Here is a 13,258-nt window from a genome sequence, read left to right on the forward strand (position 1 = left end):
CTAGGCAAAGGAATTAAGTAGATGTTACGAAGAGAGACCGACCAGGACGGGAATCGAATCCGGGGCCTTCCGTTCCGAAGGTCAGTACGCTGACCATCTAGCCAAGTAGACGGATAAGACTCCACCTTCTGGACCGGAGTATTATTAATTTTCTGACTCCTGCTTTCAATGTGATTTAATAGACTCGCTCTGTCTCTTAAGAGATTATTACGAAATCAGCAGCAGAAAGAGTAATTGGAGAACTATCAAATGGAGCAAAATGGTATTTACTTTAAACACGTACACCATACAAAGTGCCCGTAGGTTTTAACGCGTTAAGGCTATGGAGTCAAGCATTCGCGAGAGGGATGGGTTCGAACCTCACCGTCGGCTGTCCTGAGAATGATTTTCCTGTAGTTTCCTCTTTTCATTTTCAGACAAATGCCGGGACGATTCCAATTCACAGTCGATTCCTTCCACCCCTTTAACAGGGCATATAAGTCTCTGGTAAGACCCCAACTAGAGTATGGTTACAGTGTAAGGGACCCTCATCAGGATTACTTGATTCGAAAAAAAGCAAAGTAATTTCCGTACAAGCCATGAAGACCCTTGGAGAGTGATTAGCTCTACGCCGGGCCGCCTTTGCCCCCAAGAATTAACCTAGTACTCATTTTTGGTGTAGGCTGAGTGAACCTCAAGGCCATGTGCACCTCCGGAAGTGGAAATCTCGTTTCTTAAATTTTACGACTTTCTGACGGGGATAATACTTGATTCGAGGACTGGAAAAATAAATTTCCGACAAAGGAATAGTATTTCGAAAATGTTGCAAAGTTTGGGCTGGAAAGACTTGGGAGAAAGGAGAAGAGATGCTTGATTAAGTGGTATGTTCCGAGCTGTCAGTGGAGATATGGCGTGGAATGACATTAGTAGTCGAATAATTTTGAATGTTTTTTTAAAGTAGGAAAGATCACAATATGAAGATTAAGTTGGAATTCAAGAGAGAAATTGGGGCAAATATTCGTTTATAGGAAGAGGCGTTAGAGATTGGAATAATTTACCAAGGGAAATGTTCAATTAATTTCCAAATTCTTTGGAGTTATTTAAGAAATAACTGGTACAGATCGGAACTCTGCCACCTGGGCGCCTGTCCTATATGTAGATCAGTGGTGATTGATTGATGGTCGAATTTCATTCACTTCGTTCCTTTCATCTTCGTTAGCTCCTTAACTGGCGTCGGCAAGGGCGTCCAGATTAACGCAGGGCCACATTCACATGTGCGGCATAATTCGCACCCCCGACCAAATTAAGGTGCGGGAAAAGCAGTGGAAGAAGAAAAAATGAAGAAGAATGTTCTTCCCTTACTTTAGTGCGTTCAGAATATCTCCAGTCATTCAAGCTCGTCAAAGTGCGTCAATGATATGGACGCAAGGACAGACCGGATGTGTAATAAAAGTGAAGAAATAGACAGGCAGGCAGTCAGGGGCATTACTTCACAGGTCTTGCCCGCATGACGTTGCGGTTAGCCCCCCGGGCTCGCGAACCCCAAGCGCTGTGCGGCGCGCGCTTGTTTGGAAATTCAGGTTACAACGTTGAGAAATGAAAGCTGTTAGAGAGCACGCGGCGAGTTCCCCTTCACTTGTACCCCCACCCAATATCTCCTGGTAGGCTGTGATACTACCGTCAGACTGTTGTTCCCTTCTTCCAGTGTCGGGCTCAATGTGCAAGTGTGAAGGTCTGTAGTGAAGACGTCAACATCTCGCCTGGATTAAAGTGACAGTGTGAAGTGTATCATGATACCAAGGTAGGGAGAGTTCAATTTCATTTCTCACCGAGTGTTATAAAGTGTCATGTAAACCTTACAATTTGGAATTTTAGCAGACATCTATCGGCCGACATTATTTTCTTAGAGAATATCTCAATCATATTTAGTGAAATAACGTCAGGTCTGATGTATAAACCGCAAAACCCGCTTTGCGGAGGGCCCAGGCACCTAGGACTTTTGGTTAGCTTCTGTTTTTACAGTTCACTGACTTTTACTGCCTCACTTTCCGGATGGCAGGCTGTAGACTGATCGAGAACACATCGATTTTTTTCAATAGTTTTTAGTTTTTCATCAACTACCGGCTATATATTGGTCATTCTGTTACTATACTTTTCTATGATTTTCATTCCCTGCTATGGAATTTCATGATTATTATAAGTGAGAGTGTATAATTATGTTTAATGAAGCGAATGGAGCAGCTAAAAGGCGAAAAGGAACGATTGCACGATTCAGAAATCAAAACGTCCAACAAGAAAATAACGAACTGTGTAATGCCTTCTGAAATCAACTCATGTTCACAGAAAGAATATTATTTTATTTTTGTAGATAGGTGGTTGTTAATTTTCTGTCATCTACAGAGGAGTCCTGAGCTATTTTGTATTTCCATTATTTGTCCTACATTGAAGCGCTTCTCGGAGATGAGCTCAGAAAGTGTTGACGACCGCTTTCCCTAGTTGCTGGCCGGCTAACGGTGCAGTCAGCTGATCGCGTGCCACGCTTCTTGGCTCTAGCTCGCTTCTTTCGTCACTACCGCGTCTGAATCTCAAGTAACAGCACGAAACCAGTTACAGAATGAGGACGAAAAATAGTCTCATTTATTCACGCTAGCAAATTGCTACGAGAGTCTGAATATTCAGTAAAAGTGGACATCAAAATAAGAATAAAGAAGGCAGTCTTAAATATCACACAAGTGCAGTCAATCGCCGATTAGTATGAAGGTATGAATGGTAAGGTCACTAAATAGTGATTAAAATGTTGTTTTTGGACATATCCATCTTATTTTCCGGCTAGTAAACTAAACTTATGTCTTCGTATTCCTCGAGATGGTGGCGCTTTTTTCAGGTGAATGAAGGTGAACTTCCTGTATCCTTTTAAGCAGCCCTCCCGATAATCATAAATTTCTGTCAGTATCGGGAATGAGAGTATGACAGCTAAAGGTGCTAAATGTTACACTGCAAGGTGGACATTTTCTGACTCATCGAAATTATCGATTCATATGAAGGCAAAAACACACGTACTTAGCTGTTAAAATAAATACCTCTATCAGCAAGATTAAAGGCGAGATATAAACCCGGAAGACGAATTTATAGTCTTCATTCGTAGTAGAATGACAATTATTTTTTATTATCCAAAGTGATATATATTCATAAGTTCGTTGTTGAATCAAGCATTGAAATCTCCAAATCACTTTGCAAGTTGCTTTACGTTGCACCGACACATATAGGTCTTATGGCGGCGATTGGATAAGGGCTAGAAGTAGGATGGAAGCGACCGTGGCCTTAATTAAGGTAGAGTCCCAACATTTGCCTGGAGTGAAAATGGGTAAACACGGAATGCCATCTTCAGGGCTGCCGACAGTGGCGTTCGAACTCACTATCTTCCGAATGCAAGCTCTCACTTGCGCGCCCTAACTGCATGGCCAACTTGCTCGGTCTCCAAGTCGGATTTAACGTTCCTCCAAATCAAACTTACCTGTTGCAAAAGTTGCTAGAGCGATTATCTCGGAAGATAAGTACATTTAACACTTATCATGGAAAGGGATGGTTTCCCTAGTAGGATCCCATTCATTGTGTGTATGAATGTAAGAATTTAACTTTCTAATTTTGGAAGTTCATTTATGTAGAAGCTTTCTTTTAAATACAGCTTTCGCTCATAAGGGTTATTTGAAGCGCTTTCAGTTGCTTAAGAAAGATGCGCTACGTATCACCACTACAACAATCTTACAAATAGTCGTTAAGAATTACATTATCAGGCAACGGGTTTCGTTCCTTGCTTTCTGCAGAATATCATAAAGGGAAGTTTTGTACGTTCTTAGGGAAATAGTATTTTGAAAATCCACAGCCTGTTTCCAGTCATTCGACCGGATCAGGAATGGAATGAATGAAGCCCCATCTAGCGGCGCGGATAGAAATTGTGCCGGCTGCCGAAGCCTATCGCACTCCTCTGGGGTAATGATTAATGAATGACAGATGAAATGAAATGATATTGGAGAGTGTTCCTGGAATGAAATATGACAAGGAAAACCGGAGTACCTGAGAAAAGAAAACTGTCTCGCCTCCGCTTTGTCCAGCACAAATCTCACATGGAGTGACAGGGATTTGAATAACGAAACTCAGTTGTGAGAGGCCGGTGCGCTGCCGCCAGACGTACTGAGGCTTCAAGCAAGTTAATATGCTTCGTTATGATTTCCAATCTGGAGATAATTTTTTAAGGGGAACTACAACTGCACAACCTCCTATCTAAACAATATTCAGTAAGGAAAAAATAAGGATGCAAAAGAAATCCAAGGTCCGTAAAAGGCGTGAAAATTTAAAACTCCCACTAAAATAATAACGCCGGGGTCAGAAGAGAGCGAGAGTCGACCTAGAGAGGTCGGATAGGAAACTTGAAACTGAGCAAGCTGGCACTAATACGTGGAAGAAATACAAGCAACAGCCAAGGGCCCCGTGATCGCCAGCCTATGCTCCGAAATTGAGAACGTCTTATACGACAGACAAGAGATGGCTTAAATATATTCTACCGCCCCAATTTCCAACCCTAGATTAAATTAAAACCCGTCTAGTATCGTCAGTAAATGTTTAGAACAGCACCATTTTGTCCCAATAATATCTGGATTACTGTATGGCTCATTGTCTTGTCTATCAGCACTTCTGATTGGAAGTTTACTTACAAAGTTATTGTATCCCCATTCGTGTGCATGACATATGAATAGCCTATGAATGAGTGTGATAAGTGACGGCGAAGTTCTGTCCATGACAACGATCTGTCGAGGATAAATTTCAACAAGTGTAACATTCTATAGTGCAGTGCAGATTTGTTTACACCTGTCGACAAGAATGTGTGAAAATGATTGGTGGAGCAAGACCAGCTGCTGTGGAATGTGACATATGGCTGGAGCAACTTTCATGGCGAGGTTCTTCCAGTGCCAACAAAAAAACTAAGCACCTCTTGATCTCGCCGTTGTTTTTCCAACAACGGAAGCTTCCACTGCTCATGACACTTGTATAAATCTCTATCATTTTCTCTAACACCGAGAAGTTTAAAAGGGTCACCTTAAGTGTGGCAGTAGTCCATAGACCAGCTTTGTTCATACTGGCGAGGCCTGTCACACAAGGTCGATCCAGAAAGGACAGGCAAGTGAAGTGTCAGGAGATCTTGACGAAAGTCTGTCCAACCTCTACTTTGCCCACGATGGACGTGATTTATATCCTGTGAATCTGTTAAATGTGGTGGTGATTATTGTTTTAATCAGAGGAAAATGTGGGAAAGGTAAAATCCTTCGAAGAATTGGGGTACGGTATCGGCAAAAAAAAAGGCAAAAGTCGCGAAGGGTGTGAAAGTGAAACACTCCCTAGGCTTCACAAATCAAATACTGTCGTGTAGGAAGGAAAATAAAAGTTGATCAGAGAGCATCGGATATCACAGATGAAATTGAGGAGCCTTGCACAAATAAGTGGAAGCAAAACTGGGCTCAGCTAGGGGCCCATGGTAGCAAATTCACACTCCCAATTTGAGAATCCCTTACGATAGGCAGGAGAGAGCGTGTATGTATTGTACGGCCCCACCCACAGCGGACAACGCGTTGAAAACCCTATATATATCTCGAATGAGCATTGGAGATTTCAACGCTTGGGTTTACAACCACCTCACAAAAACTTAATTTGTATATTAATGAATAGTTACGGTATAATTCTATTGCCATTTAAGACTTCAATTTCGTCCTTTGGTTTCATAATTCGTCTTTACTTTTACTGAAACTGGTAGCTATTCTTAACAAGTTTCTATTTTACATATGAAATGTATCTATCATGCTATCAGCAACGATGAAGTAAAATTTGCTTGGCACGGGAGATCGCCTTTACAGTCGGTACAACATCCACACACATGCATATTAAATAGATGAGGGATATTCTTCACTTCGGACACATAAGAAAATAAGCGGCCTTAAACCTAGAGAATTCTCAAATGATCAAGGAGTAGCTTTAAAAATGATAAAAGACATTATCTCCATCGTTTAAGTAACGGTTTTCAAAACGTGGCTGATAAGCCGTATACGGCCCGCGAAATCTCCACTTGTGGCCCGATGAATCATTTTAAAAAGTACGTTAATTTAATCTACATATCTTTTATTAAAATGGCCTACATCATTGCTGAATAAACGGTGAGCTCTGGGTTGATTTGCTTTTTCAGCCAGTAATAATAGTAAGAGAAATATTTGTATCATCCCTTTATCCTTGTATCAGCCCACCCCTTCACTAGGTGGAATGAACTCGTGCATCACCGGTGTGGAGTTCACTTTCACTGTGTCAGTTCCAAGTTCAAAATTTTCCTAAACTTTTTTGAAATATTTATCAATATCTGTGCAATTTTTACAAAATAAATTTCCAATATTTTTTTTTCAACTTTAAAATGTAATTGTTATTTCCTTCCGACTATTCACGTGATCATTTTACGAATTTTAGCCAAGTCAAAATAGTTTCCTTTCTTTCTGAAAAACTAGTGCAGTGTTGAGAAAGCTGAATGTAGATGACGTATGCAAAAAATTCTTAATTTTTTGAAAGGTTTTTTTCATAAGAAAGGTATCTATAAATTTTAAATTGATTTTCTGTTCTGTTCTTCTCGTTTTAAAAATTCATGTTATCTTTGCGGTCTGTCAGTTCAATTCCTGGATGCGGTTGTGGTCCTCTATTTCCAAATTGCCTGATTGCAGTAGATATAATAAGAATAATAGACGCCTGAAATGCTATGGCTACATCTGTATAATGGACAGCGACAGACTCACCAAAATATTTTTTAAGGTAATCAACTGAAAGAATGACAAAATAAACTGACTAGAAGAAACCAAGGCGGACCTCCAGAAAATTAATATCACGGACATCATACAAGATCATGGAGTCTTCAATACAATAGTAGCCAAGCACAAATTCGTGGAGAAACCTAACAAGAAAACTGGTAGGGAATGGTCCACAGAACGAATAATAATAATAATAATAATAATAATAATAATAATAATAATAATAATAATAATAATAATAATAATAATAATAATAATAATAGTAATAATAAAAATAATAATAATAATAATAATGGTGTTTGCTTTACGTCCCACTAACTACTCTTCTACAGTTTTCGGAGATGCCGAGGTGCCGGAATTTAGTCCCGCAGGAATTCTTTTACGTGCCAGTAAATCTACCGACACGAGGCTGACGTATTTGAGCACCTTCAAATACCCCCGGATTGAGCCAGGATCGAACCTGCCAAGTTGGGGTCAGAAGGCCGGCGCCTTAACCGTCTGAACCACTCAGCCCGGCGGTCCACAGAACGCAAGATGCAACACAGTGCATTCATGAAGAGATTTTGGGAGGATAAACAGGCAAAAACCATCAACCTAACGAACAACTTCAAACACGCTCTTTGAATGAGCATAACAAGGAAATAATAATAATAATAATAATAATAATAATAATAATAATAATAATAATAATAATAATAATAATAATAATAATAATCGTATGGCCGAAGCTACCGTGTGCAGACATTTTAATTTGAAGCCATCTGGCTGTCTGCTCGTGAATTTAGACGCTCCGTTTTACTCTAGGCCTACTAGATGGCATAGTAAACAGAATCTCTCTTGGGCGTCTATGACTGAGTTTTAATGAATTTTATTGGGTAAACACCGAATGTGTCACCAGATATCTTTTACGAACCGACATCATACGACATGGAGTGACAAATGGATTTTCTTCCCCCCTTCAAATACCCGGGTTTGAACCCGCTACCTTGGGATCCGGAGGCCGACACACTTCCATTGATCCACAAAGGCAGACATTATTTTTGCACAGTTGTTATTCTGAAGATCTTAGTTTTTGTCATGCAAGACCATTGTCGTGCACTGTTCAGACATGAAGTGCACCTCCTTGCAAGTTCCCATCTCTCTTGGACTTGCAGTTGGTGACCAAGACTCACACAGACTGGTGGCCTGTGCCCAGCAGGAGAGCTCACATAACGTACAGTATCATGACATTTGAAATGAGTTAGCTTGAGGCTAGGAAGACTTCCAGAATTAAGCATACATAATACATCAACGAATAAATATTTATGAAACAATCAAAGTCTTCCTTTCGATATGACAAGAGAAAAGAAAGTCGTCATCACCTTACGCATTGAAAAGTATGCATTAATGGGAGTTGATGGTTTATCATAAAATACGAGAATTACACACACAGCGTTACGTCACAGACAACATTTAGCACCCAGCTGAGATTTGTTTGGAGAGTAGCAAAGGAACGCAGTTTTATCCCGAATGAGTAAATCAGATTTCTTTATTGTCAACTCTCCGTCCAGGCCCTTAGCTGAATGATCAACTTAGTGGCTCTCAGTTCGATTCCCTGCCGAGTTGGAGATTTTGGCTCCGATTGTTTAATCTCTCTCACTCGCGGACGGCGTGCTTTACACACAAAACCTCATACTGGCAAACATCGCAGACACACACAATAGTGAATACATCCCTCCACATAGTGTTGGCTTTTGGAAGGGCATCCGGCTGTAAAACTAGGCTTAACTGACATTAGTGCCGAGCGCACGTTACTGGGTCAAGGGTCGGGAAATAAGAAGGAAAAAGACTGCCGAGTATGCAGATAAATTAACTCACGATCATTATCAGTACAAGATCTGGTCAGTTCCACAAAATTACTCCCTTGCGCTAGTCCTCATTGTTACATAGCTGTCATTCATTGTTAATTTTTAACGAAGCTTATTGTCCAAGGTGAAATATATTCATAAGTTCGTTGTGGAATCAAGCATTTAAATCTCCAAATCACTTTGCTAGTTGTTTTACATACGTCGCACCGACACATATAGGTCTTATAATATCGATGGGTTAGGAAAGGGCTAGGAGTGGAAAGGAAGAGGAAGAGGCCTAAGGTACAGCCCCAGTAATTGGCTGGTGTGAAAATAGGAAACCACGGAAAACCCCCTTCAGGGCTGCCGACAATGCGGCTCGAACCCACTATCTTCCGATGGCTCTTTACAGATACTCTACTCTCGATAGTTTACTTGAAGTAAAGTCTGTGTGGACATTCATTTCATTCAATTCCAATTTAGTTTTGGGCCTGCCACAGGTGTCTTTCCAGTAATTTCTTTCTTTCTTTCTTTCTTTCTTTCTTTCTTTCTTTCTTTCTTTCTTTCTTTCTTTCTTTCTAAATCTCTTTACTCTCCAGGGTTTGCTTTTCCCCCGGACTCAGTCAGGGATCCCACGTCTACCGCCTCAAGGGCAGTGTCCTGGCACGTGAGACTTTGGGTCGGGGTTACAACAGGGGAGGAGGACCAGTACCTCGCCCAGGCGGCCTCACCTTCTATACTGAGCAGGGGCAGGGGAAAACCACTTCGAGGATGGCTAAGATGAGAATCGAATCCCACTCTACTCACTTGACCTACGGAGGCTAAGTGGGCCACACTACAGTCCTCGTACCAAGTTTCAAATATCGTGACAGAGCCTGAAATCGAACCCAGGCGTCCGGAGGTTGCAGCTAATCACACTAACTACTACACCACAGAGGCGGACCCCAGTAATTTCACCGGTTTATTATCATGATTGAATTGATTTTTATTGGCTGAGTCTTTTTATCAGTTACCAAGAACTTATTTGTAGAGAACTATTCAACTGTCGTGTTCAATGAGCTCTTCGACCATTTATCTCATTTGCATATAAAACTGAAGAGGTATCACCATGTAATGTATATTATGTATGTCTACGCATCAATTCGGTTTCTTGATAAGGTGCGGAGATGAGGTGAGATGAAATTATATGGCATGTTTTACGGCCGGGTGCCCTTTCTGTCGCCAACGTCAGTTGAGGAGCTAATGAAGATTAAAAGAATGACGGCGAATGAAATTGGGTAAAGAGATAGAAGGTATCGGCTGTGGCCTATGAATGGAAACTAACCCGGCATTTGCCTGGAAGTGGAAATGTGAAACAGCACAAAATCATTTTCAGGACAGTTCACGGTGAATCTCGAAGCCACTTGTCTCCCGAATTCAGAGTTTGAGTCCATAACTTTAGCGGCCATTCCGGCATTTATTTTTATTTCCATGGAATGACTTAATTTGTATCGTAATTTCCTGGTCTTATGGCATGTTGACCTACTGAAAGGCCACTAGAATTGTTACAGTGTTCAAACTATTGCAGCATTCAGGAAAAGAGATGAGTGTTGGCGGAAGCTAGAGGATGACCATCTGCCAAGCGTTTGAGATGCGATGGAAAGTGAAGTGTCAGAGAGCCACCGGTGTGGAACGAAAAACTTTCAGTCACGTTCCGTGGTTTAATTGTAATCCACCCTTTACCGCGCCTGACAAGGACGCCGTGTAGATACAGACTGGATCCAGAGAAAGATATAAATCAAGAGAAAGCAACGGAAAGGAATGAGAGAACGGGAAACTGAGTTAAAAGTTTTCATGAAGACATATTTTGCGTAACAAGTTTTCATAGAAATATATTGAAATGAAACGATACACATATCGTCTAGCCAAAACTACTGGACATAAAGAAATGAAATTTTCGGGACACATTTATATTACGGTATAGGTGCTCATTAAGGGAGGATTTTTGGATATTCCGTCACTAAAGGGGTGAAAAGGGGGAGGTAAATTGTTTAAATATATCTACATCTCAAAAACTTAAAAGTTTACAGACCTAAAATTTGATATTTTGAATCTCCTTTAAAAATAAAAATAAACACGCAGTTTTTGTTTTTGGAAAATCCATTTAAGGGGGAGGGAAAAGCGGAAAAGAGGTAGAATACCTTTTATGAGGATACTTATATCTCAAAAACCGAATATGTTAAAGACTTGAAAATTTGTGTTTGGAATCTCTTTCAAATTAAAGAAAAGTGTATTCTTTTCTTTTCGGGGTGAATTAATTGAAAATTTTAGTTGAATTATTTGTATGAGGATATTTATGTCTCAAAAACATAAGATGTTACAGGCGTGGCAATTGGTGTTTTTTATCTCCTTTAAAAATACAACAACATGTTTGTTTGTTTTGTTTTGCTTTTTCGACTTCCTCACGTGTACAGTTCTATGGTCATTATCCTCAAAAGACAATACCACAAACGTGATTTTCAAAGAGTTTCTGGGGTATATGAAACTTAATTTTCGGTGAGTTTTTATACTTTAGGGATTTTCAGATAATGTCTTAGTAGTGTACAGAAGAGCAATTACTTTTATCAAATTAAGAAATTCACGCGAGCGAAACCGCGGATCTAGTCATATATAAAACTCAACATCTGTATGTGTGTGTCGGTGCTCGGTTATAGCTCTAGGACGATTGGACTGGCTTTTATGTGGTTTTCGCAGTTGCCTGAAGGATCTCCCCAGAGAAGATTCTGAGTATTATTTTTATCATCATCAAAATATCAACTGTTTTAACAAGGATATGTTCTTAAGCTGGGGTTCTATGTGAAATTAGAGCCATCACCTTTGTAACCACGGTAACCATTGTTCGTCATCCTCTCACTCTGCGTTTTCTTCCTGCAACTACGAGCTTGAGAAAATGTATCAAGTAACGCCCGTTCTACTCTTCAGTCCAGAATTAAAATCCTTGAACTGGCCGGAAAACGAACCCAGGGCCATGGAATAAGGGACTGGCACGCTACCTCTTCACCATAGGGACGGATTAGTCGATAACATTTTCATACTGTAATCTAGTTCCTGTTATATGTCAGAATTCTTGTAGAGGACGGTACGACTGTTGACTACATCTTGCGATATGGATGATTGTAAATACAGTAGTTCTTGAGTCTTTTGACGACTGAAAAAGAAACAATTGGTTGCAATGGTTGGAAAAAATGCAGTCCCTAAGTTAGGAAACAGTTCTTGAATGTGGTTTTCAAGCGATACTCTACATGTTGCATTTAAGGTGGATGTTTACATTTCGTTTCTCTTAAGGGGGCATGAACACTTTTAACGACTAAAACGCACATTTAATGACATTTTCTTTCTCAGCATCGGAAGGGGTAACAAATTGGCTTTACGTCGCACCAACAGTGATAGGTCTTATGGCGACGATGGGGTAGGAAAGGCCTAGAAGTGGGAAGGTAGCGACCGTGGCCTTAATTAAAGAACAGCCCCCAGCATGTTCCTGGTGTGAAAATGGGAAACCACGGAAAACCATCTTCAAGGCTGCCGATAGTGGGGTTCGAACCCATTATCTCCCGGATGCAAGCTCTCAGCTGCGCACCCTTAACCGCACGGCCAACTCGCGCGGTAAAAAATGAATTTTGATGAGCAAAGTAAATAATTCTTTCCCAACATGCTAATATATGTAAATGCCACGTAATGCATGTGTTATTAGGAAAAATTAGGTATTCAAAACAGCACTTGTATGTTGTACACACATTTGCGATTTTCCGTATAGGCTAATATTAATAAATATCAATATTTTTCAATGAGAATTTTTGAAATCTATTTACCGTTACAAGTCCAAGTAAAATAAGTGAATTATTTGAAGTATTAATATTTTTTAACAAGTTGTTTTAAATACAAAACGTTTGCTCAAATTTCTATCAATTTTAATGTTGGAAACATTTCTTAGCAGACATACCACGAAAAGCGTAAAATTAAGCATTTTTCTCAATTGTATCGAAAGTTGAAGTGACGAAAGACCCGGAAAGCTTTCAGAATTGTGGACATTGGATAGCTCTATCCAACTAAAAAACAAATTTCGAGAATCACTTCCGGCCTAAATGCAGTTCCGGAAAAACAGCCTAAAATCGCTTGTTTCTTTACTCGCTTTCTTTCTGATTCAAATCCTAGACAAGTTAACTTATTTGCATAATTCTTGCTGTAATGTGTTTCTTGGTTCAATACCTTCAGGCTATTTTTGATTTTTCGAAAGATGTCCACATCAAATGTAGTTATAAGGGCATTGACTCACATTAGCGCTTGTAGTGGTAGAACAAGCCAAACTGGTAATCTAATCGACCGGATAACGTTTAAGAAAAGGAGCGTAATTGTTAGGAATAAATAAAGAATATATTCTCATACTTTATTATTATTTATCGAAAATTCGTACCTCATATCCCTAGGATGTTTTCAACATTGAGTTGCTTGTCTGAATAAATTTGTAATTAAACTTTAAAAGACAGAGCTTCACTTCTACTAGGGATTGTTTTACTCTTCACAATGCAGAAGGGTACAGAATTTTTAACATCTTGAAACATCCGGGACTTATCAGGGAAA

General features: G+C 39.9%; 1 protein-coding gene across 1 annotated transcript in view; it reads left to right on the plus strand.

Annotated features, from left to right (window-relative positions):
• Positions 1–1,686: 1,686 nt before the first annotated feature.
• cysu (Curly Su) overlaps positions 1,687–13,258 on the plus strand; it is a 231,237-nt gene continuing 219,665 nt past the window's right edge. The window contains exon 1 of the mRNA XM_068227559.1: positions 1,687–1,780. Coding sequence (XP_068083660.1) covers positions 1,770–1,780 — 11 coding nt within the window. The 5' untranslated portion in view covers positions 1,687–1,769. The remainder of the gene's footprint in view (positions 1,781–13,258) is intronic.

Source organism: Anabrus simplex, chromosome 1 (assembly GCF_040414725.1).
Source record: "Anabrus simplex isolate iqAnaSimp1 chromosome 1, ASM4041472v1, whole genome shotgun sequence".
NCBI classification, from domain to species: domain Eukaryota; kingdom Metazoa; phylum Arthropoda; class Insecta; order Orthoptera; family Tettigoniidae; genus Anabrus; species Anabrus simplex.